Source organism: Zonotrichia leucophrys, chromosome 4A (genome assembly GCF_028769735.1).
Source record: "Zonotrichia leucophrys gambelii isolate GWCS_2022_RI chromosome 4A, RI_Zleu_2.0, whole genome shotgun sequence".
NCBI lineage: Eukaryota > Metazoa > Chordata > Aves > Passeriformes > Passerellidae > Zonotrichia > Zonotrichia leucophrys.
In genome coordinates this window covers 13610403-13634129 of record NC_088174.1, presented here as the reverse complement: position 1 = coordinate 13634129, position 23727 = coordinate 13610403, and the positions used below count along the sequence as shown (strand labels likewise).

At 50.8% G+C, this 23727-nt stretch overlaps 1 protein-coding gene across 2 annotated transcripts in view; it reads right to left on the bottom strand.

Annotated features, from left to right (window-relative positions):
- Positions 1-652: 652 nt before the first annotated feature.
- Positions 653-23727, bottom strand: part of AR (androgen receptor) — a 40213-nt gene continuing 17138 nt past the window's right edge. For both annotated transcript variants that reach the window (XM_064712639.1, XM_064712637.1), the window contains exons 2-8: positions 22858-23009; positions 15721-15837; positions 10041-10328; positions 7850-7994; positions 6971-7101; positions 6627-6784; positions 653-6357 (exon numbers count right to left, since the gene is read on the bottom strand). In XM_064712639.1, the coding sequence (XP_064568709.1) occupies positions 6202-6357; positions 6627-6784; positions 6971-7101; positions 7850-7994; positions 10041-10328; positions 15721-15837; positions 22858-23009 (1147 nt within the window). In that variant the 3' untranslated portion in view covers positions 653-6201. The remainder of the gene's footprint in view (positions 6358-6626; positions 6785-6970; positions 7102-7849; positions 7995-10040; positions 10329-15720; positions 15838-22857; positions 23010-23727) is intronic.

Below are 23727 nucleotides of genomic sequence, written 5' to 3'. Positions count from 1 at the left end.
CTGTCCTCCCACAGACACTGTTCAAGCCACACGGGTTTGGGGCCACTGGAAAATAAGGTCAGTAAGCCCAGGATGTGCAGCCACTGAGGGACTAAGTCCCTCATCCCATGAGGCACTGGACCAGTGGCTCCTGAATGTCCCTGGCATCTAAGTGGCCATTTGGCAGGTGACACTGGGACTGACATGCTGGCAGGTACCCAGTTTGCCACACCAGCCCCGAGGAGCTGAGGCCCGCTCAGTGTCCACTAAGGGTGAATTTTGAAAATAACACAATAATTTTTCACTGTGACTCAGAGCAAGGGATGGGATCAGGTTCCTTGTGGATGACAAACCCAGGGGTTTTTATTCTCTTGGCATACTGTTCTTCAGCTCACAGGGCACTCTGTGTGGACTGCTGCTGTGCAATTACACACCAGGCATTGCCAGCTATTTGTGGCCCGGCGAGCTTTTTTTTTTTTTCTCCAAGCTCTTTGCTTTGTCTCAGTGAATCAAATCTTGGCCCTGGACAGGATTCACATCTGTGCCTTGAATTAACAAGTGGCTGATAAGCGTCTTCTTTATTACTTGGAGAGCATAGGTCAGTTTTATAAAGACATTGCAGAAGAATGGATTTACAACTGTTCATAAAGATACCGAAAACAATGACAAGAGCAGGAGGACACTGGCCTTTATTAGCTCCTTGCTTTGAGAAATACATTAATCAACTGAAATTCAATTTAAAAGACCCAAAGAGGAATATATGAAAGGATTAGCCAATTGATATGTAATTGAATTACGAGTTCAGACGCGATTCATGGTGAAATCTGAGTGTGAAAGAAAGCCTACAATGATCCAATGTACAGCCTCATCTACTGGCAAATGACCCACGGATTCCCAGTGCCTTTGCTTGCTGGCAGCCATCACACCCACAGCGATTTCATGCACAAAATTGACACAAAAGCCAAATGCAGGCAGAGGGTAGAGCTCCAGCAAACCGGATTCTGCATTTATTGGACTCAGAACAACAGCGGATTTTCAGGTTACAAAAAGAACTGAACACCAAGCGTGAGGGGCCACCCTGTGGCATGGCTGGGGGCTCACGTGGGCCCCAGGCATGGCTGAAAGAGAAAGAAGAATTTTCATTTACCCCCAGCACGGTTTCTTTACCTGGGTGCCAGGCAAGCCCCTCTCTTTGGTTACACAAATGAACATCCTTCAGTCCCACATGGGGACTTGTGAGTTGCAATTGTCCCCAGGCATCCTGCACTGCACCCCATTGGCCCCAGCAGCATCTGTCACCACAGTCCAGCCCTACCAAAACACTCTGGGGCTCTCTCTTCCATCCAATGCATTCAGTTCCAAAAAAAAAAAAACCAAAAAAACCCAAAAAACCCCAAAAAAACAACAAAAACAAACAGAAAAACCAGCTGTGTCAGCAATCCATCTAATTCCTTCTCTGGGATAATTTACCCTCAGGTCATGCTATAATTTGGGCAAAGCACTGCAATTCCAAACTGGGCCAGACCAGGCTGTGTGCTCTGCACCTACATTATATGGTTTGTGGGGTCTCCAGGGTCACAGTCCCATGGAAATGGGGCCAAGGTGTGCGCAGTATCATGGTCAGCCCTCACCTTGGAGCCAGGCCCCAGGAAAAAACCAGCATCATACCCCAAAGTCTCTCTGCCATTCCAAGGCTCTTTTTTTTCTGGCAATGCTGTGGCATTGGCTTCTGTCTTTCCCTCAGCTCTGGTGGAAGGAGCAATTGCAGACTGGCCTTTGTTACTCCCAGCAACACAGCTGTGGGCTGGGAGGCCCCTCCAGGCAAAAAGGCACCAGCAATGAGCTTTTTGGCTTATTACAAAGAAAGTAAAATATATCAAATAGAGAACTCTTATTATTACAGAGACATGTTAACAAAGAGAAACAGCATAAAATTGCCACAGAACACCAAATATCTGGCACAGAGAGCAGCTTTTATCCACTTGCTAAGGGTTTATGTGGGTGCAGAGATTTACTCTGTGAGTCACAAGCACAGCATCCCTCTGCTGCTGAAGGGAAGGAGCACAGGGAGCAGGCACCAGTGGGCAGGGGAGGTTCTGACCCACCCAAAGGGGCTGGGACCTCCTGCCTGCCCACAGCCACCCCCAGTGGCCACAGCCAGCCCTGGGCCTGCACACAGGTGGAACTCAGACATTCTCTGTGACCCCAGCATTCTGCCCAAATGTGTGAGGACACTTTGTGCAAGTCAAAGAGGGAAGGAACAAGGGACGCTCCATTGTTCCCCAATGCAAATGCTGTCCCTGTCTAACCTCAAGAAGACACAGGAAGGCTGGAGAAGGTGAGACTGACCCCAGCCTATGCTAGTGTGTGCTCTGTGCATGCCACAAAAAGGGGGACCTTTGCAAACTGGGCAGCACCCAGCCAGAAAAATAATGAAAAGTCTCCATTAAATTGGCACGTTCTGACTCATGTCCTGCAGAGCATCCAGTACCTCAGTGTGCAACCAGAGAGGACTCTTAGAGCACGTCACTAAATAGATATCTTTAGCAATAGAAAATGGGCCATGCCTTTATTTTATACAGAGATAGATAATTTTAGCATACATTATGTTATTGAAACATCCAGGGCAAGAGCTCAGCAAGGGGAGGGACAGCACAGGGACTGCAGGGCTGGCCGGTGCTGGGAGGTGACAGGGCAGCAGCTCTCGGGCTGGCTGGGAGGCAGGTGACACCTTGGGTACCCTCAGCATTCCCTACAGACCACACGGACAGCCCCATGGCCCAGAGCAAGGAGTGGCACTGCAGGGAGGGTCCTGCCCCAGCTTCACTCCCCTCACTGAGCACCCTGTCCCCTGAGCCAAGCACAAAGGGCCTCTTGGACATTATGGCAGTGGCATGTGGATGCTGCCAGCTCTCCAGACTCAACCACAGCCTCTCCAAGCAGAGAGCTGCTGTCCTGGCTCTTGCTCCTGCTGAGGCAGGAGGTGCTGGCAGGAACCTGTCAGGCTCAGGTGGGCACAGGTTGATGATACCTGCCCTGGGAATGCTGCATGCCATTGCACCATTTGATCTGTCTCACTGCTTCTGCCATGACACAGAGCTGAGGAAGTGTTCCTCCTGCCCTCACTAAAGGCAGCATCCTTTATCCCACACCCTCTGTTATGGAATGGTGCCCATCCATGCACAAACACTGCTCCCAGGGAGATGCCAAGGTCTGTATCCCTTGTCCTCCATCTGCTGCCTTGGGCAGGAGCTGATGGGCCGAGCCATGACCCAGACTGAGGCAGCTCAAGACCCACCACACCTCTGAGATGAGCCAGAGCAGAGTCAGGGAATCCACAGGGGAACACGGAGGTGGTTGGTCTCATCTGTGACACCCAGGGGGTCCCAACTCCAGGGCTCAGCCCAAGGAGAGCCTCAGGGACAGCTTCTTTGGGACTGTGAACATGGTGAAATTCTCCTTGCTTTATTAAAGCAAAAGTAGACAAGAAAATGCAAAAGAAAACAAAAAGCATAAAGATAAATGGCAGGAGTTGGACTTTGGTATTTCTTAAAGCCTCTTCTTCCCCAGTTCCTGCAGCAGCTCATGAAAATCCACATGGAAACAGCATTAATTCCCCCAGCAAATACACACACAGGTGCTGCGAGTCCTGGCTCCCACATTTCCTGGTAATCATATTGTAAAAACCCAACTTTTGAATTAACAAGTTGCAATAGTTTACTGTGATAGTGAAGAGATAGAGAACATGACCTCAATGCCCCTGACTGCCCCTCTGTCCTGGGCTGGGGGTGCTCCCCGTGAGCTCCTGCCTCGCTCAGCACTCGCTGTGCTGGGTGACACACACAGGGCACAGGCAGAATCCTTCCCCTGCTCCCCCACTTCTCATTCATATGGTGCTCCCACCAGCAAAGCACGGTGGGCAAATCCCTGTTAGGTTTGGCCTCTTTTCAGTCTCCCAGCAGATGAACACCCAGCAGGACACTCATTAACCAGCCAAACCTTCCCTGACATGAGCCTATGTGAAGCACAAAGCTCTCCCAAATTGCTGTTCCAACTGCTTGGAGCCTGAGCTGATAACAGGGACTGGGAATCACCACTCTGCTGTGAAGAGCTGGGGAAAATTCCAGAAGACAGGGATTCACCAGCTGGAATTTTTTACTGGTTCATTTGCAAATATATGTAGCTCACACCAGCAGCCCTCTGGCATGGAGGGGTCTCTGAGAGCAGCAATCTGCCAGCCAGAAAGTTCACCTATGGATTCTGTTCCTTCCCACATGAGAGGATTTCAGGAGGAGGAGCAGGATCAGAGCCCTGTCTAGCAGAGGAAGGAAAACCATTGCAAAGAAAGATCCTCTCCTTCCATAAGGGCTATTTCCCCACTCCTTCTTGTAATGAAAATCCCATCAAAAGGTTGGAAAGCATCAGGGAAATTGTTTGTTTTACTCCAAGAGTGTAAAGGAGCAGCTGCACCATGATGGCATTTCCTGGAGAGCTGGGCACAGGGCTCTGGGTGGGCACAGGGCTCTGGGTGTGCTCGCTGCCCTGGGAGGGTGCAGAGTTTGCTGTTTGTCTGTGCTGGCACAAGAATCCCTCGCAGATGTCTGGGTTGGTAATGCCAGGCCATGTCACAACCCATGATGGCATGTGTGACCCTGGCACCAGCCTGTGTGTGTGTGCAGTCACTGACAGCCTGCCTGGGTCTGGGCAGGTGGTTTTGATGAACTCAGCATGTGCAGGAAGATGGGAACTAAAACACCACAGAGCACAAAGGCTTGGCTGCTGTGTGTGTACCGGGGACAGGCTGGGTGTGTGGGGCAGTGCCCATGGGATGGGGTGTGGGTGGTGTGTAAGGGATGGGGTGTGGGTGATGCACATGGGATAGGATGTGTGGGTGGTGTGTAAGGGATGGGGTGTGGGGTGGTGCACATGGGATGGGGTGTGTGGGTGGTGTCTAAGGGATGGTGTGTGGATGGTGTGGTGCATACAGGGCCATGTACATGGGACAGTGAGTGCCCAGTGGTGTCCTCCTGGGCTGCAATCAGCCACTGCCATCAGCAGCAGCTTTGTGTGCTGCTTCCAAGAGCAGGGGTGCTTCCCTTGCAGCCCCCCAAAGAGCTCTGGTGGCAGCAGCCAGTTCCCACAGCCACCTCTCCATGGACAGGATTCAGAGAGGAGTCCCATGGTCCCACAGGTCCCATAGACCCTGGCCTTGGTCTTGGCTCCAGAACACTGATCTGCTGGCTTTGGAAAAAAATAGTTGGGACAAAATATTTGGGACAAATGAAGGGAAAGAGCATAGCTGGAATCCCAGGTCTGCAGAGCCATGACAGGAGCAGAGCAGGTGTGGGGGCAGGGGCTGCAGGTGCCCAGGGGAGCCAGGCAGGTGTGAGGTCCGAGGGCATCAGGCACTTTCAGAGGTGGGTTCAGCTTTGTCAGGGAGCAGCAGCTGGCAAGGACAGGAATGTGACTGCTGAGCACCTGGGGGTCTGACCCAGCTGGACAGGCCATAGGAAAAACATCCCAGGTGGAAAACAGGAGCCAGCCATCGCTGGGGGATTTCCAAGGTGATCTTCCTTGGCAGGCCTTGTGCTGCAGCCTGTCCTCTCCATCGCTCGTGTCTCGGCAGTGCAGGCCGGTCCCAGGGCCGAGCTGACCACAGCACATCCCACAGTGGCTGCAGGGCCCGTGAACTCCTCAGCCACAAATTTGTCTTGTCCCCCAGCTCTGCTCTGCTTCTCTTCTGCAATGTTTGAACTTATCTGCTTCCCAGCACCATAGTGCAAACAAAACATCCAGAAGGAGGCTGGCAACATAACCCACACCCAAACGCGGAGCTGCAACCTGCTTTGTGTTGTATTCTTTTTATAAAAATCACCCCAAACCCACCAACCACTGGCACTTCTTCTGCTGTCCCGTGGCCCTGGGCTGCTGGAGTCACAGTGACAAACAGAGGAGAACACTCAGACATGGTGCCACTGCCCCCACCAGTCCCCGTCCATCACCGTGAGCAGCTGGTGCCAGGCAGAGGTCGGCGCCAGGGGTTCAGTTCAGAGGTACCTCAGGAAAATTGTAATCTCAGGAATCCCAGCAGGTCTGTCACTGCCTGTCCCCTTGGCCACCGCCACAGAGGGATTCCCCAAGGCACTGCAGGACAGTAGTGCAGAAGTAACCGGCAGGAGATGGCTGGAATGGGGGTGGCAGCACGGGGTTCCCTCTGAAAGATCACTGTGCATGGAAGTAGATAGGCTTGACTTTTCCAGACAGGATCTTGGGAACCTGCACAGAGATGATCTCGGCCATCATTTCTGGGTAGTCCACGCTCACCATGTGTGCCTTGATTAGGAGATCAAATGTAAACTGATGCAGGTCCTTGGCAATCTGGGAAAGGAAGAGAGCTGGTTAAACAAGTCCCTGGGCAGTGCTTTCTCTGGGAAGATACATGACAGACGCCCCACCTACCCCAGGAAAGGGAAACTGGATGAAACTGTCCAGTGCGCTCTCCAATTGCATCTGAACTCCTCCCATGATATGGAGGTTGTTCCAGAGAACGATCATTCTCTCTATGAAAAGTTTCTTTTTTATATTGTTCCTTATGCATTTAGATGGCCATTATGTGTACAGATGGACATTTCCCTGTCCTCTCTTACCGGATGCACAGAGTCCAGGACCTTGGTGAGCTGGTAAAACCTCCGGGAGCAGGAGGTGGGGTTCTTCCTCTTGCAGGCAATGATCCGGTCAAGTTCCTTGATGTAATTCATGCGGAGCTCATCAAAGAGCTTCTGGTTCTTCAGGCCATCCACTGGAACTGGGTGGGAGGGGAAGGAAACAGTAAGAGGAGCCCAGAAAGTGACAACAATAGGAGAGCAGGAGGAAGGGCTGAAGCAGGGGACATCCCCAGCCTCCTCCTGAGAAGTGAAAGTCCAGGCACAGGAAAAGCACCAGATGCCTCAAGGTGCTGGAGCTCTGTGGAGGGAAGGGTGTGGATACTCACTAATACTGAAGAAGAGGAGAGCCTTCATACAGAGGAACTCCTGGGGTGTGATCTGAAGCCACCCAAATTCCTGGGAGAGGTGCCTCATCCTGATGCACTGGCTGTACATCCTGGATTTGTGCATGCGGTACCTGGCAGGGTGAGATGGGCACAGATGGCACAGAGCCCAGCATGCACATGTGTGAGAGGGGGACACTCCCTGACCCAGCAAACCCCCCTGCTTGGCACAGCCTGCTGCCAAGGGCCCGAGCTCTGCCTCATGCAGGAGTGGAGCATTTTCCAGAAGGCCTGTGTGTGATCCTCACTGGACACAGATGGCCACAAGGGACTTGCAGCGTTTGTCTGAAGAGCGACTGCAATGATTTCCCAAACATTTCTGTCTGTGAGGGATATGAGGCTGAGCTGGAGCTCCCAGGCAGGTGGGAGTTTGCCTGCTGCTGTGTTTGGTTATTGGGTTCAGGCTTTTCTGAGTGCCAGCAAACCCTCCCCAGCTCTAAGCTGATAGTACATCAAGGAGAGCCCACCAGGACCTTACAGTACATTTTGTCTCTATCTCTGCTCACCCCAGCTACCCAACAGAGCTGGAATTCAAACCCCATGGCAGAAAGACAGAAATTAAACAATCCCTCACCCCATACCAGCTTCTGCTGCTGCCCCAGTGGGTGTTAGCCCACAGCAAGGCTGAGGGAGCAGGCAGAAGGACCCAGAGAGGCATCACAGTGGCCTCACTGCTCCTGGAGGTCACCATGGGTGGTGACAGTGGGGAGCAGGATGGGCACAGCCACTGTGCTGGGCAGCTCAGTGTAACTGCTCTAAGTGTAGTTTGACACCTGGGCTGACCCAAAGCCCAGCATCAGGCTGTTGTTGGTTCACACTTACTCATTGAAGACCAGGTCTGGAGCAAAGTAAAGCATCCTGGAATTGACATTGGTGAAGGATCTCCACCCCATAGCAAACACCATCAGGCCCATCCAAGAGTATTGGATTATTGACATCTGGTCATCCACATGCAGGTTGCGAAATCCTAATAAACAATGAGGGAAGGATGTTACAAATTACTGTTGGGTTCCTGCAGCTTCCAGGGCTGTTTCCAGGCAGACTCCAGCTCTCCTTCAGCGCTTCTCTTAGGACAAGTGGGTCAGTCCACAGCCCAAGCTCAGCCAGCTCATGTCTCAGGACATGAGTCCCCATGGAGCTCCCACCTTGACTGGGAATCAAGAATAGACAAGCACAAACCTACCCCTGGAAGGGAAGAAAGGGAACTTCAGAGACAAATAGGGGAGAAAATTCCACTAGGACTGCACCAATTTAAGTAACTGGATTTTTATGTGATGCTTAGAGACAGCAGGCAGCCCCTAGGCCTCCCACCATGGCTACAGGTGCTCTGGTTTCTGCCCCATACACACTGCATGGATCTCTTGACTGTGGGAATGAGCACGGAAACCTCAGCTACATTGCAAGAGAAACAAAAATAGCAACTAAATTCAAATTACCATTCCCAGATGGCAGCCCAGAGTTAAACCCCAGGCATGCTTTCACCACCTCCAACGCTGTTTTTTTCAACATACTCGTAAATAGGCAAATATAATTGAGTTTCAAGGCAATCATGCATTATTTCAATCAAATATTAAAGCAATTTAACAGCTCCAGTGTATAATTACAACCCATTGAGGCAAGGATCTCTGTGCTTTGGAGAGCTCTTCAAGGCAAACAAGCTGGAGAATGAACCTTGCCCAGATGCCACCCTGGCACAGTCGGTGCTGGCCCTGGGGGCAGCAGGGCAGCAGCTGACACTGCTACAGACTGAGAGGTCGGGCATCAGGTGCAGTTCAGGAGAGTAAAACCCTCTGATAAAGGGGTGGTTATGATAGAAAACATTTCCCTCAGCACTCTCCCAGGTGGCTTTGGGGTGTCTCTGTGGATCTTGATGTCTGGTGTAGACAAGCCAAAGAGGAAGCAAGATTTGTCCCTGGTTTTACAAGCCAAGTGGCTCAGGAATAGCAGAAACAGAATGGGCTACTCTGCATTTAAGGGTATGCAGACCAATATCCCACTGGGAGCACCTGTGTAGGGGGCTGCTAAACTCCTGGGAACATCAGACACCTGACCACAGCTCATCACCAGGGTTTGGCAGAGAGTGGCAAACTTACTGTGCCTCAGTCTCCTCCTCTGGCTGTATCACCCCAGACATATGAGGAGCAGGGTTCCTCCTTTCTCTGGTGTTCCCTGAGGAATGGGGTCAGAAAGGAGAAGGCAGCAGGACCTGGCCCCGTGCCCCAGTCTCCAGGATGCTGGGAGGTGAGCTGGGTGCTGCTGTGCCCAGACTGAGCTCAGCCCTCTGCAATCCCACTCACCCAGTTCCAGGATGACAAGGTGGAACAGGCAGCATGTCCCCCAACCTTGCAGTGACGCCTTGCAAACCCTGCTCAATGAACACATCATTCACCAGGATGCTCCATTTACTGCACCTGCTGACCAGCATCTGGAAAATTCCCGACCCCTATTACCTCTCTGAAGCATCACAAATATATCACACCAGGCCATCACATGGGCAACCTGAGTGACTGCCAGGAAAAGCCCTTTGGGATTCTGCATTGCTCTTCTGCCATGTTGCTATTTACCCTTTTCATCACTTCAGGTGGGTTCTGGGACAGGGCTGATCCTTGTCTAGAGGGCAGTTCTTCAGGGCTGGCAGACACAGCTTGGAAGGGGAGCAAAACCTCCATGGAAAGAAGGGGAGAAGAGCAGGACCCTGAGCCCAGACCAGCTGCAGCCCTGCCATGGGGGGAAGTGCCCTGTGCCCACATGGCATGGCTGACCAGGGGCTGTGTGAACCCAGAGTACAATCCCAACACATCCCATCACCCCTCAGTTCCTTCTCCCATCATCAGCCCCTCTAGAGACAAGTCCCAGGCTGCTACAGGCAGGGGACACACACACTGCCCATGGAGAGGATCCCCCAGGAGCTGTGCGATGGGACAGGGTCTGCAGACCACCCCCTCTGCCCCTGCCCCCAGCAGTGCAGATGGGCTCTGGAGCTGGGAGAGGATTTGTTTGCTTTCCTTCTCACCTGGCAGAGCCTTTGCCCATTTGACCACGTAGACCAGCTGCCTCTCCCCAAGCTCATTCAGGCTGGTCAGCAGGTTGGAGAAGGAGTCAGGCTGGCTGTTGTCATGGCCAGCACACACCACCCCAGGCTCGATGGCCTCCAGGACGTTGAGGAAGATGGGCTGGCACTCGTAGCCATCAATGCGTGTCATCACCAGCTTGGGAGCTTGCTCCTCTGTTGGGCTGGATGAGCTGGCTCCTTCCATGTCATCCTGGGCCTTCAGGTTACCCAGTTTCTTCAGCTTGCGGGCTGTGGGAAAGATACAGTTTAGTGTGATACTTAAAAATATGTTAAAAACATGTCAGGGCTTCTTGGCTCCATCACTGTAGTTATGAGGAAAGGAAAAGTGATGAGAGCAGCAGCTCCTCCCTCAGTGGGCACTGCCCAAGGAGTGCCCTGGCATTGCAGCTCTCACCTAAGAGGAGAACACACTGTGTGACAAAATCCATTTTATTGTTAATCTGACATGGAAAAGAACCAACATGATTTACATCCTCTGCAATGACTGGTCTGTAAGTCCCACTTAAAAACAGAGAGGAAGATCCAGGGAAGAGAGAGAAGAGGTTTTGACTCAACTCAAACTACTGCTTGTATGCAATCAAAAAGAGGAGCAACACAAGATGATAAACTCAGCACACAGTCATGTTCCAAGGAGAAAAAACATTGCACATGGATGGCCAAGTGGGATTGTCCCATCCCAGACCAGGGCAGAAGCAGGATGCATCTGAGATAAAAGCCTGCAATGCCTGCTGCCCCATAGCAGGCTCTCCCAAACACACTGCACACATATTACACAAAACACATCTCAGAAGCCAGCAGGGGGTTCCAGGGCTGTTTCCCTGGAGTCCCCACCAAGGGGGAGTGGACCCAAGCCAGGTGGTCTCACTCTGCTGTGCAGCCTCATGAGCCTCATGAGCTGGCAGGGGGACCAAAGCAGCCAGTGACTCTGCTTGTGCCCACCATGAAAAGGTGTTTTCCCCACACACCTGGCTCTTAACCCCAGCTGCAGCACTCCAGAGGTGTGATACCAGAGGTCTTGGGGAGTCCATGTTCCCCTCATTGACACCAGCATGACATTGCTCAGCACAGGTGGCCTGTTCCTGCCACACCTCACCGAATCCAAACCCCAGCTAATTAGAGAACAAAAGCCCATGGCTTCAGCAGGTAATACAACATCAAACCAGTTGTCCTTGGGGTTTTGGCTCCTTCATTATATGATACTTATCTCAAATTTCCTTTCAGCTGTAATTAGAAAAATAAGCAGTAAAACATAAAAATGTCAAGTCAAAGTGCAGCTCTGTAAATTAACTCCAAATGTTGATTTTTAATTATTTTTTTTTTGTATACTCTGTATGATCTGCTGTATGGGCAATGAAGACAGGCCTCTCTGTAAAAAGGGAGGAGAAAGGATGAATAAAAATACAGGAAAGCAAGAGGAAAACAGTGCTGCAGCACAGAGTGATGGCCTCTGGCCATCAGCCACTCGTTTGATATGGCCTCTTCTCCCTTGCTTCCAAAGTCTCAGCTCTGCCAAAGCCACCACTAACCCACATCCCCAAGTGACACAGCCACAAATCTGTTAAATCCCCCCAGGGATGGTGACTCCACTTGGGCAGCCTGTGACAGAGTTTGGATTTAGAAATAACCACTGCCCCAGGTCATGTGTGTCAGCAAAGCCAAACCCACATGTACAAAACACACATATGGTTTGGTTTAAATGCTTGGGTTTCTTCCCTTAATATTTAATTATCTAGTATGAAAATATCCCAAATGAAGTGAGAAAACAGCAAGTACCTACTGCATTGGCTCTGAAACTGCAGCCACAAACCAGACTCTTCTGTGACAATGGGTGTTAACTGTGCTATCAGACAGGCCTGGGGTTTGTGCATTCCAGGAGCACTGAAATACTGACATTACCAAGTGGAGAAAACCTTCAGAGGTAAAGACTGGCTCCTACTCAGTCACCTCTGCCAAACCCCTTTGTGGTGGTGGCTCCTACTCAGCAGGTAATATAAACAAAAAATTAAAAACTGGAATTAAAGACATCTGCAATGTTTTTACTCTAGGATGAGCTAAACTGGGTAGAAATCTACATTGCACTTCTTCAAACCAAGATGGGAGAAACCTTAGGAAATGTGATTAATACTGGGATGTTCCTGCTTGGCTGTCAGCAGGGACAAGGGGCCCAGGGAGCCTCGAGGTACAGCTGCAGCACAGCACTGCCCCAAGCCCTGCAAGCTGGCCTGGGGGTCTCTGGGGAACTATTGGATGGATTTGGAAAAAAGCTTAAAGGACACAATTATATATCACAATAAAATATTCAGCAGTGCAAGAACCCCCGGGAGCACACTCAGAGTGATGGCCAAAGTGATGCACATTTCAAACATCTCCCTTACAGGCACTTCTAAAGCACTGAGGAAGGAGCACTCTGGGCTCCAGCACCAGTTTTCATGATGCCAGGACTTAGGGAAGTTATGGAGACCTGGAAGAAGCTGCTCTTGCACTGACTACAATGGAAAGATCCTGCAGCACACGTCGAGCTCAGCTGCCAGAGGGACACTGAGGAGATGAACAGGACTTGTTTTAGAACTTGCTGCCCTTTGCTGTTTTTATGAGCTTCACACAAGGCTTGCCAAATCCAGAACCTGTCAAGCTATCAGTCTTGTCTGGCATAACAATTTCAGTTGATAATAATAAAATTACTGGTTGTGGCAGACACATTTAAGAGATCTGAGTCAATCAGGTCCACATGACTGAAAAGAACTTGAAGGATGTAATAGTAGATAGTATTGCTGAATTGTTGCAAACTCCCTAGTGATACATCTCAAGGCAATTATTGCCTTGAAAGAACATCAGACAGGTTTGTTTCTTACAAGGGTGGCTCATAGCTACATTCACCCCAAAACCAGACTTAACCATTTCTACTCAACCAGCCCATATGGCAATGTATGGATAGAAAATAGGGATGAACATTAAGGATGATCACTGAACAGATGGACTGAGGTCAGCACACAAGGGCTGATAGGTGTTGGCAAACTGCAGAAGCCATGAGGACACTGAAGATTTGACAACATGTCTTGGAGCAGGAGGTAAGGAATGTCACTTGGGTGGCTGTGTAGGAGGCAAAAGGGCTATTGAATCACAGGTGACAAATACTCACTGTGGGGACAGAAAATCAATAAAATTAGGGGTTTTAATCAAGCAAATCGAGTTGTAATAAAGATCCAATTGCTGTAAGTCAAAGGCAGACTGGATGAAAAATCAGGTACAGCCTGATTGTAACACTGATTGTAACTACTGCAATGGCTCTGCAAAAATTGTGTCAAATTCCCCCTGGCTGGAATCAATACCCAATGTGTGGCGAGACTCTGCTCTGCCTGAACCTGAATTAAACACACCTATGCCTCAAGCCTGGATTTTCACAAGCTTTTGGCTGTTATTACAGGAGATTTCTAGCCCTACTCTAAAAAAATTGAAAGGAATTGCACATGTTTTGAGTTTTTGCTCCAGCCAGGACCCACATGGTTGCAGCTCGGCTGGCTGCCAGCTCTGGTTGTGGGCACAGGAGCTTGGAGTGCCCACAGGAATAGCCCCTGGCACCTCTCAGGCTCCCTGGGCTCGGGGCTGGCAGAATCCCTGCAGCTGTGCCCACACCAGGACATTTCCTGGACTCAGGGCTGGCAGAATCCCTCCAGCTGTTCCCATACCAGGATATTTCCCAGGTTCAGGACTGGCAGAATCCCTGCAGCTGTGCCCACATCAGGACATTTCCTGGACTCAGGGCTGGCAGAATCCCTCCAGCTGTTCCCATACCAGGACATTTCCCAGGTTCAAAACTGGCAGAATCCCATACCAGGACATTTCCCAGGTTCAAAACTGGCAGAATCCCTACAGCATCTTCCCCAGCAGCAGGCACAGATGCAGTGGGATGGTGGGCACAGGCCAGCACACCACTAGGACCCAACACACTAAAACAGCATTATCACTGTTTTTTTGCTCTTTTTCTTTTCCTTTTCCCTCTCTACAGTATCTTTTCCCTCTCTATAGAGAGAAGATCCTGCTTAGTGGATACCAGCTTGCAGGTCACTGTGATCTCAATCAATAATGAAGTGCTTCAACACATTGCCATCCTGTTCCAGAGTAGAGCCTGCAGAAGGCATTCAGTGTGTCACCTCCCCCTTCTCCTCCTTCTTCTTCTCCTCCTCCTCCTCCTCCTCCCCCTCGAGAGCACCAGGGATGTACCCCATCAGTGACTGTAATTAACCACCAGTCAAAAACAACTGGTTGGGGCTTGGGAGTGATTTCAAACGCCCTGCCTCCGCTGTGGGAGAGGTTACTGTGGGCAACCACAAGCTTGCCTGTTTGTAACAATTGCCTTTACACCGACATCCAAACCAAATGTAAAATAGACCAGGCAGAACAGGTCAGGGTGACCCAAAGAGCTGAAGAAAAAAAGAAGGGAGCGGGGTATCCGTATTAGCATTAATTTTGTCAGTGTGTCCTGCAGAAGAGGGTTACACTGATGTATGTCTTCTCCTACTTATGGAAACTTCACCAGAAAAAAAGCACTTAAAAATAAGCTAAGAAAAGGGAGGGAGGACTGCACTGCCTTTTGGGATCTTTGGGGAGAAATCAAATGAAACTCTCTGCTCCTTGGTGAGTCACAAATCAGAGCCACTTCAGGAACAAGTCCTTCAAGACAGTGTTGTTGCAGCCCAGCAGCTCTGGAGGCTCAGCCCATCCCAGCAATGGGGTCAGGATTTTACCTAAAATGCTGACACACCCAAGCAGTCTGGGCTGCCTCTGTCCCCCTGTGCTGTGCCTGGCACTGCCAGGGCTCCTCTCTGCAGCCCCTGAAGCCGCCTCAATCCAGAGCTTCCCAGCAGCGGCAGGTCTGTTGGCACCCTTTTCCAGGATATTCTCCTCCTCACAGAATCACAGGAGGATTTGGGTTGGAAGGGACCTTAAAGATCACCCAGTTCCACCCCCTGCCATGGGCAGGAACACCTTCCACTATCCTAGCTTGCTCCAAACCCTGTCCAGTTTTCCAAGGCCTTGGAAACTTCCAGGGACAGCACAGCCACAGCTTCTCTGGGCACCCTATGCCAGGGCCTCACCACACAGGGAAGAATTTAATCAGATGAACTCAACAAGGAGACACCCAGTGATTAACACCAATTTATAGACTATGAGCAGAAAACCTCAGATTTTAGATATCAGCATCCTGTCAGTTTTAGTAGGGCTACAAGTTTGGGCACAGAGACAAATTGTAACAAGGACCCTCACCAGGGACACAGGAGCAGCTTCCATCCTGCAAAAGAAAACACTGAGCTTTTAATTTCACCAAGAAATTGCTCCTTTCTGCCTTGGAATAATCACATCAAAAGAGGGGAGTGCTCTGCTCTGAGGCTTCAGGAGCCAGAACCAACTCACCCTGCTGTTTAATTTTTTTAGACTCACAAGGTTTGAAATGAGGGAAAAATACATTTCCTGAAACACAGACAAAAGCTATTGAAATTCCCCATTTTGCAAGTAGAACCCTGAAAATGTTTTCTGAGGGTGTATCCATCATTTTCCAGCCATTTGCTGACTGTTCATCCCCCAGGTGACATTAGGGCCCCAGGAGGGGACCTGGCCATACCTCCGAGCGTCATCCCGGCCTCGTAGCACTTGCGCAGGCGGCACGAGGGGCAGTTTTTCCGCCGGAACTTGTCGATGGTGCAGTCGTTGCGGCTGGCACAGAGGTACTTCTGTTTACCTGAAACACCAGAGAGACACAGCATGGGTGCTGGGTGCCAGCAGAGAGACAGGCTGGGCTCTTTCAGGATCACCAAGGGCAGCCTGGAGAGTTTGGTTCTCGTTTTTTAAATGTCATCCGTCTATTTGTGTCATCCATCCATCCATCCATCCATCCATCGTCATCCATCCGTGTCATCCATCCATCCAATGTCATCCATCCATCCATCCATCCATCCATCCATCCATCCATCCATCCATCCATCCATCCATCCATCCATCCATCCATCCAGTGTCATCCAATGCCATCCATTCATCAGTCATTGCATGGCTTTTGGGAGTTTTCTCCCAGACCAAACCCCACAGTTTGAACCTTCTGCCACAATACTCACCTACCAGTCCCCCCCAGAACCATGATGCTCTACAGATTTTTTTGGGGCTGAATTATTTTTTGTGCAACCCATTGATATCAGTTGGGTCTGTTGTAAATACAGATATTGGGGTTTGGGAGCTGCGGCTCCACAGGTGAGTCTGATGCCACCCTGGGATGTATCTGCAGTCAGCCAGGAGGGAACTGGGACCAGCAATTCCCTATACAGAGGACCTTGTGCAGCTGTGGGTTTTGGGCAGGGGCAGGAAATTCAGGAGTTACTTATGGTGAGAGTCACCCATACCTCAGACTCAGCCTGCACTTGCTCAGAGAGCAGCTCGTGCAGCTCCAGGGCACAGCTTTTTTTCACTGCCCCATTTGCCACACAAGCCAAGAATCATCACTTTTCTTGTCAAGTTTGAACACATTTACTGGAGCAGGATTTATCTGACGTTCTTCAGGCTGCTCCAAACCAACCCAGAATCAGCACACAACAGAGAGGTGCAGCTTATAGAGGCACAGGCAGCCCACATGGGAAACCAGCCCATGGCCTTTATTTGTTGTCCTGCAAGGGGTTATTTTCTGCATTCCTGTAGAAATAGCCCTCTGGAGTCATCAGAAGTCTATGAATAAGGTGAGGCTGAATTTTGAAATGAGATGCGCCAATTTTGGTGCAGAGATTTTACAACCCCCACACCTCCCCCATTGCTGCCCTCACTGCCACTGCCTGAGGCTTTCACAGGGGCTCCTGGGTCCCCCCACTCGTGCCTGGCCACAGTTTTGGCAGGACCAGCTGCCACTGTCACCCCCACAGACCCCCCTGGCAGGGCTCAGCACCCAGCCCACTCCTCCCACCGCACTCAGGGGCTGCAGAAACACCCCATGTTTGACCTTCTCAGAACTGTCCTCTTCAAAGTGGATCATCACCCACCCCTGTGCCTCAGCCATCACCTGCATTACTCACCACATCTCACACCTGTTAAATCATTTTAACACTGTCCTCAGAACAGCTCTTCTCACCTTCTCCCTGGCTCATTTCCCATGAGAGGGATACTGAGGCAAGCCTCGATGACACCTAAATCCCTAAGGACCCTAAGGGGAGAAACACCATCCTCCCTTTCAGCAGCTCATTGAGGAGGAGGATGAGTAACAAAGAACTTCAGCTGAAACTGGGTTACTTGCAGTTATTTTTGTGCCAGGGGCACTGAGAGCTGAGGCCACACTCGTTCCACTCAACCTTTTTAGGTACTCACAAACACGTGCCCTACTTTCTGGGGAATGAAGAGCTGGAAGGAGCTCTGGCTGCCTGAGCCCCCCAAGGATCAGGCACAGCTGTGTCAGGAGTTGCACCCCACAGCCCCAGGCCCCTGCTCACCCCCAGGATCTGGACAGACCCCAACTCGTGGGCTCATCCCCACCCTGCTCTGTCCCCAGGGGAGGGAGCACAGAGCACAGATGAGGTTTGGTAGTGGAGTCCAAAACTTGCTCCATGAGGCCACTGTGCTGTTTCCCATCTCCCAGCTCCAGAACTGCTGGGCAGGGACATGGAGAGGGAGCCTTTCCCATGAGCCAGGAGCAGGCAGAGGGGCCCAGAGGACAAACGGGATGCTGGAGGAGGCTGCAGGATGGCAGTGCCACCCCAGAGAGAGCAGCACAGGCTGTGAGCTGCAGCCACAGCTGTCCCCACAGTCACGGTACAGTGACACTGCTGACATGGCCAGGCCAGCTTCATGGTTCATGGACAGGCTCTTTGGGCCTGTCTCTGTCTCTGGAACCTGCTCTCTGTTGTCTGGGCCTGCACAAGTGAGCCCTGATTACTTTATGCTGTTCTCCAAGAACAAAAAGAGAACCCAACAGCCACAGCAGGCCATGGTGGTGCTGCTGGGTGTGAGAATGAGCTGAGCTCACCTCACCCTAATTCCTGGGGATGCAGAGATTTCCCCTTAACCACCAGGAGAGGAACCACCAGCTCTAAAATGCATGAGAACAGGGAAGGGTGGCTGGAACGTGCATGAGTTCCTTCCCTCTGAAGTGCAGGGAAGTTCCTTCCCTTCTCACACACAGAGTCCTGTTTCTAATTTCAGGGTAATTCACTCTCTTCATTCCAGAGCAAGGTGAGTGAGACATTTGCAATCAGCTGCTCTTTATTTAAAGATAAATGTGCTGGTTTTTCCTTCTCTAGAGTTTAACACTGAAACTACTTCTTTGTTTTCCTTTTCTCCCCTGCAAACAGCAGAGGTGTTTTCTCCTGCCACCCCAAGGCAGAGGCTCTTGCTTTGCAAACCTGTACATACAGGTCCAAACCTCACACCCACTCTGGGGTGTTCCCCAGCATTCCCGCTCTTTGCAAGGCCCCTCACCCAGCCTGTCCTTCCCCCAAAGACCATGCCCAGCTGAGGACACTGCAGATGTCACCCAGAGAAGCCTCCCATCCTCCTCTGCCCCCCAGGTCCTGTCTGACATGTGCACAGGTGAGAAGGGAACTCACACTCAGCACCCTCTGCCTTCCAGACCAGCACAGCCACCCCAAGAGAGCATCTTTGCAGCAGTCCCCACCATGAACACACTGCAGTGCTCGTGTCCCTCCTGCTTGGGATGTCCCCCTCACCTCGGGCCCCTCCTCGGCCCCGACTCTTCCACCACCTCTGAGCCCTCCCACTCCTCTCCTGGGACCACAGCACACACTGGGAGCCAAGGGGAAGAGCTGCTCTCCAGGTCTGCTTGACTAAAAATAATGATTTATGGAGGTGAGTTGCTCAATCCAGAGGAATCATCTAACTAACAGCCTGTTGCCACACGAGCTGTTGTACCCAGACAAACTTTCTCCTCCAGACAACAAAGTAATCTCTGCAAACATCTGGAGCAAGATATACGACCATAAATGTGAAAGACCAGTAAATGCCTTTTGGAAGACAGAGATCCTCATACTTCAGGACATAAACTGACTTTTAACAGCTGGGGGATGAGGCCAAGCTTTCTGCGAAAGCAATTCCCCATGGTCTCATGGAACCATGGAGGCTCCAGAGCTCCCCTGGAAAGCCTCTGCTCCTTGGGGCTGTCACCAGCAGGGCCATGCCCAGAACTGAGCCTGGGGTTTGGTGCTGGTGCCCTTCCCATGTGATGCTCCTATTAATAACTCAGGAGGGCTCAGCCACAAAGCTCCCAGGAGCCAGCACTGAGCCACTCTGAGGAACCACCTTTGCAAAGTCATTTCCTGAACAGCCCTCTATATTTACCAGTGAGTATAGGGAAAGCACCCAGAGCTTTCCCTGTGCTCTAGTCATCCCAGATTTTGCTCTCCCCATGACATTTTAAGGCACATAACACCCAAACAGTCGTGAGAAACCCACCACTGGAGCATCGTGATGCTGCAGCACCACTGAATCTTCTGCAGACTCAATTTCTTTGCATGTCACATCAGCCCGGGAAGGAGGAAAAAGTTTTTTATAACATGGCAAGGATCTTTGCAAAGGTTTACTTTAACTTGGTGTCATCTTGAAATCTGGCAAGAAACTGTTGAGTTGGCCCAGTGACATGTCTCTGGTGTAAGGCTAATCCTCAGCAGGTCAGAACATAGAACACTAATCCATATGGAGAATGATGGAGGCACTCAGAGCAGCCTGCACAGCAGCCTGGCTGGGTGCCTGCTAGGAAAATTGCCAAATACTGTGTTATTTTTTTCATTTAGCTCTCTGCTATTTAAAGACAGCCCCATCAGGAGCACAGCCCAAAGCATCCCAGTCCTACACTGCCAGGAACGCTGTGTGGAGGCAGCTCTGGGCTGGCTAAGGTCACCAGCAGATCCCAGAAACCTCAGAGGGACAAGGAAGGTCTGCTTCTCTCTGGGAATACATGCAGAGACACAATGATTCCCCTCCTGGACAGAATGGGAGAGCAGGAGCCCTGGGCTGCTCACTGACACAGCAGCTGCCTTGTTGGAAGCATTTTTCTGTTTCAGGGACAAGGGTGGCATCACAAGGACTGAACTCCCATGTCTTCAACCCACCCCAGCCATGCTCACCACAACCAGAGGTGTCCTGCCTGAAGGGAAAAACATCATCTGTGCTGAGCTGGGTGAGCTTTTTGCTCAGCAGATGAGGAGGGGGAGCAGCACCCTGGTGCCAGGGCAGCCACCCAGCCCTCTGGACTCTGGGGCTGTGACTGCAAGAGAGAGCTGGGCTTGGTCACCAATCGAGGCTGGTGACCCTGCAGGTCAGGCAGTCCCCACCAGTCTGTGGGCTGTGCTTCAGGGCTGGCCTGGACACAGCCTGGACATCTTGAGAGAGTCTGTGAGTCACAAGAGCCAGCAAAACGAGACAGGACAGCATTCCTGTCTTTTCTATTAACTCTTCAGCATCTTTCTGGAAAAAGCAGTTGAAGCTGAACCTGTGAAAGCCCTCAAAACTGTCAAATATTCCATCAAAGCAGGGGTGACCTGCTCCTGCTCATAAACCCCTCAGTGTGTCCAAAGGGAAGAAGAATCAGTGTCACAACCTTTTTTTTAAAATCTTTTCCCTTTCTCACCCCTTAGAAGCCAGTGCATGGCTACAAAACCTCCTTAAGTATCCCTGCCAGATAAGTTCACTATTATTTCAGAAGACTGAAATAAAATGGAAATTATGTGCCCAGCTATTTCCCTCCCCTCAAAAAAGATGCTGTTTGTGCTGCTCCAGTCACAGCTCTGCTGCTCCCTCCACTAAAGGCTGTGCCTTGACACCAGCACCAGGAAGGTAACAGGTTTCTTTTCTCATGGGAAAGCATTTTGATCTACTGCTGTAAAGTCTCCAAAGGCGACCTAAGGCTTTCTGAGAGGCATTTTATGGACTTTAAAACATGAGAACGCGCTGAAATATCAGCTTTCAGTAATGCTGCTCAGCTTTAAGAAGGAAGAGATCTGTCTGGAAACTCACCAAAAGTTAGAACAGAAATCACCACCTGCCATCTCTGCATTCAGTACCTATAAAGGAGCACAATTTATTGTCACTTCCCTAAAATAAAGACTTAGCCATGTACCTCAGGGTAGCATAAGATGAAACCTGACAATTTGGCAGCTCCCTGCACACACATATGGCTCCTCAGGAAAGACAAAGGGCTGCTGCCCAATCCCAACACGACCAAAATTAACATTTAAATTAATGATATAACACAATCAGGAGAGGGAACAACTCCACAGCACGTGCTTCAGAGCAGCCCAGGCTGCCCCTCTGCCCATGGGCACCTCTGGTCCCTGTCACCCACCCTGGTGCCAGGGGAGCACAGCTCCTACAGACACCCGCAGACACAGGCACTCCAGCAGCACTTCATCTGACTGAGAGCCAAGCCTCCACTTACTATAAATCAACAATAACTTGCTGACTTAAACAAGCATCTGTTATTTACTCTGGCTGCACAAGCCAACCCACTTGGCTTGACACAGAGCTGGTGTGCAGCAGAGACAGATCTGCAAATGATTTACTTGGGAGAAATATGCAAAATTTGTTAACTATTGTTTGACTGCCCTTTTTGGCAACACTGATGTCCCCTGTGGCACAGCCCCTGTTCTTCCCTGAACCAGCACTGACAAGCTGGCTCCTGGCACAGAGGAATGAGGGAAACATGACTCCAACAAGAGGCAGGATAATGCTAATTGATCTAATTGATCTAATTGATGTAGAAGCAGCATTCTGACAACAGCAGGTGAGCACCCCTAGCCTGGGACCTCTGCTCATGCACAGGAGAGGGTGGGCACAGGGGAAGGTCATGGTGAGACAGAAGCTGCATTCTCTTTTTGCTGCCAGCCCTCTCCAGAGGACACCACAGCCAGTGACAACAGCTGCCCACATAAATTATATTAGCAAGAAGGAAAAAATGATGGCTGGTGTTGGTTCATGTCTCCTGACAGCAAGCCTGATGAGTGATCACAGGCACGTTACATTGCTGGACAGATCATCTCCCACACCAGAGGCTCTCACTGCTGCCCAAGAACCACAGCTCTGAAGTGCAGGTGGAAACCAGCCACTGCTGAGGCACAGCCTGAGGAAACAGCTGGGCTGGGAGCTTCTGCTTGGTCATTGCTCAGAAAAGGTGGTGCAAAGACGTCGCTGTTGAGAGGGAACATCTGGGCTCACATTTATCCTTGGAGACCCTGACACTATGGAGCTGGACATGAAGGAGGATTTGCTTTCTCATGGTCTGGGGAAAAGCATCACAGACCCCAAGGTCAGAGCAGGGCTCCTGGTGGACACAGGGTTGTGCTGTTTCGTGGGCACTCACAGAAGGGACCCTCTGGAAGGGGTGCAGGAGAGGAAAAACCTCCCCTGAAACCGCAGGTGGGATCATGGGAGCTTAGAGCACTCTGGAGAGTCAAGAAGAGCAGCAGGAACTGACTGCTCCAGGCTCTCACCAGGTCACTAAGAGAATCATGGAATCACAAAAACATTTGGGTTGGAAGGGATCTTAAACACCATCTTGGTCCACACCATGGCAGGGACACCTTGATTGCTCAATGCCACTGGAATGAATTGTATTTTGGCAAACTGGTTTGGCTACTTTTTGAGAGCAATCTGTAAAATGAAATTACAAACACCAGAGAGAAAAATTAATTTATCTTTGATTTTTCTCCCTTCCTGGTTTAAGAAATCTGAGAATGCCACCACAGTGGGGCAGTGACCTTCCCTCTCCTGTCCCCATTACCTTCAGCTGCCCGTTTGAAGAACACTTTGCAGCTCCCACACGTCAGGGCTCCGTAGTGGCACCCAGATGCTTCATCTCCACAGATCAGACAGGTCTTCTGAGGTGGGAAGTAATAATCAATGGGCAGGACATGGTCACGGCCCGGCTCCAACCTGCAGCACAAACCAGACAGGACAAGAGAAGGGTCAGCAAATGAGCTCAGAGCAAGCTGAGGGGAGCAGGGTCATGGCAGAACTGCAGTGATGGATCAGCCAAGAGGGTGAGCAAAGCAACAACAGAGCAAAGCCTGGCCCTGACCATGCAGAGACCCTGCCACTGCGTGCAGTGTGTGACAAAGTGTGACAAAGTACAGTGACAGTGACACACGGTGACAGCACAGCCCAGGCACAGAAGGTGACTGAGGCTGGCTGCTGCAGTGATCATGGAATTTTGGCTTCAGTAATGAAGCTCATTCACCAAACAAGGCAGAGCACAGCACTGCCAGCCACTTAATGCCATGTTAACCACCAGCACCAGACTGCCCTTCTCCAGCACCTCACCATTCCACACACCCACATTCTCCTCTCTCAGCTGGTACCATCCCCTCCCCAACCTGATCTGATCTGTTTGATCAGATCCATGGAGAAACTGCTTTTCCAGAGGGCATGGTAGGAGGAGAGGGGCTAATCCAAATCAGGAGCCAACATGTCCAAGCAGTTTGGGAAGCACCAGCACGTTGAGTTAATGACCAGAACTCGTTTACCTGCAACCACTGAAGGAGGCAATTAGCTTTTTACAGTCTGCAAGTCAGTGCAACTTCTCCATAAAATTAGATCCCCTTTCATTTTTGGCATTGTTTATTGCTTGCAGGTGAGCTCTGAGAAATCAGGT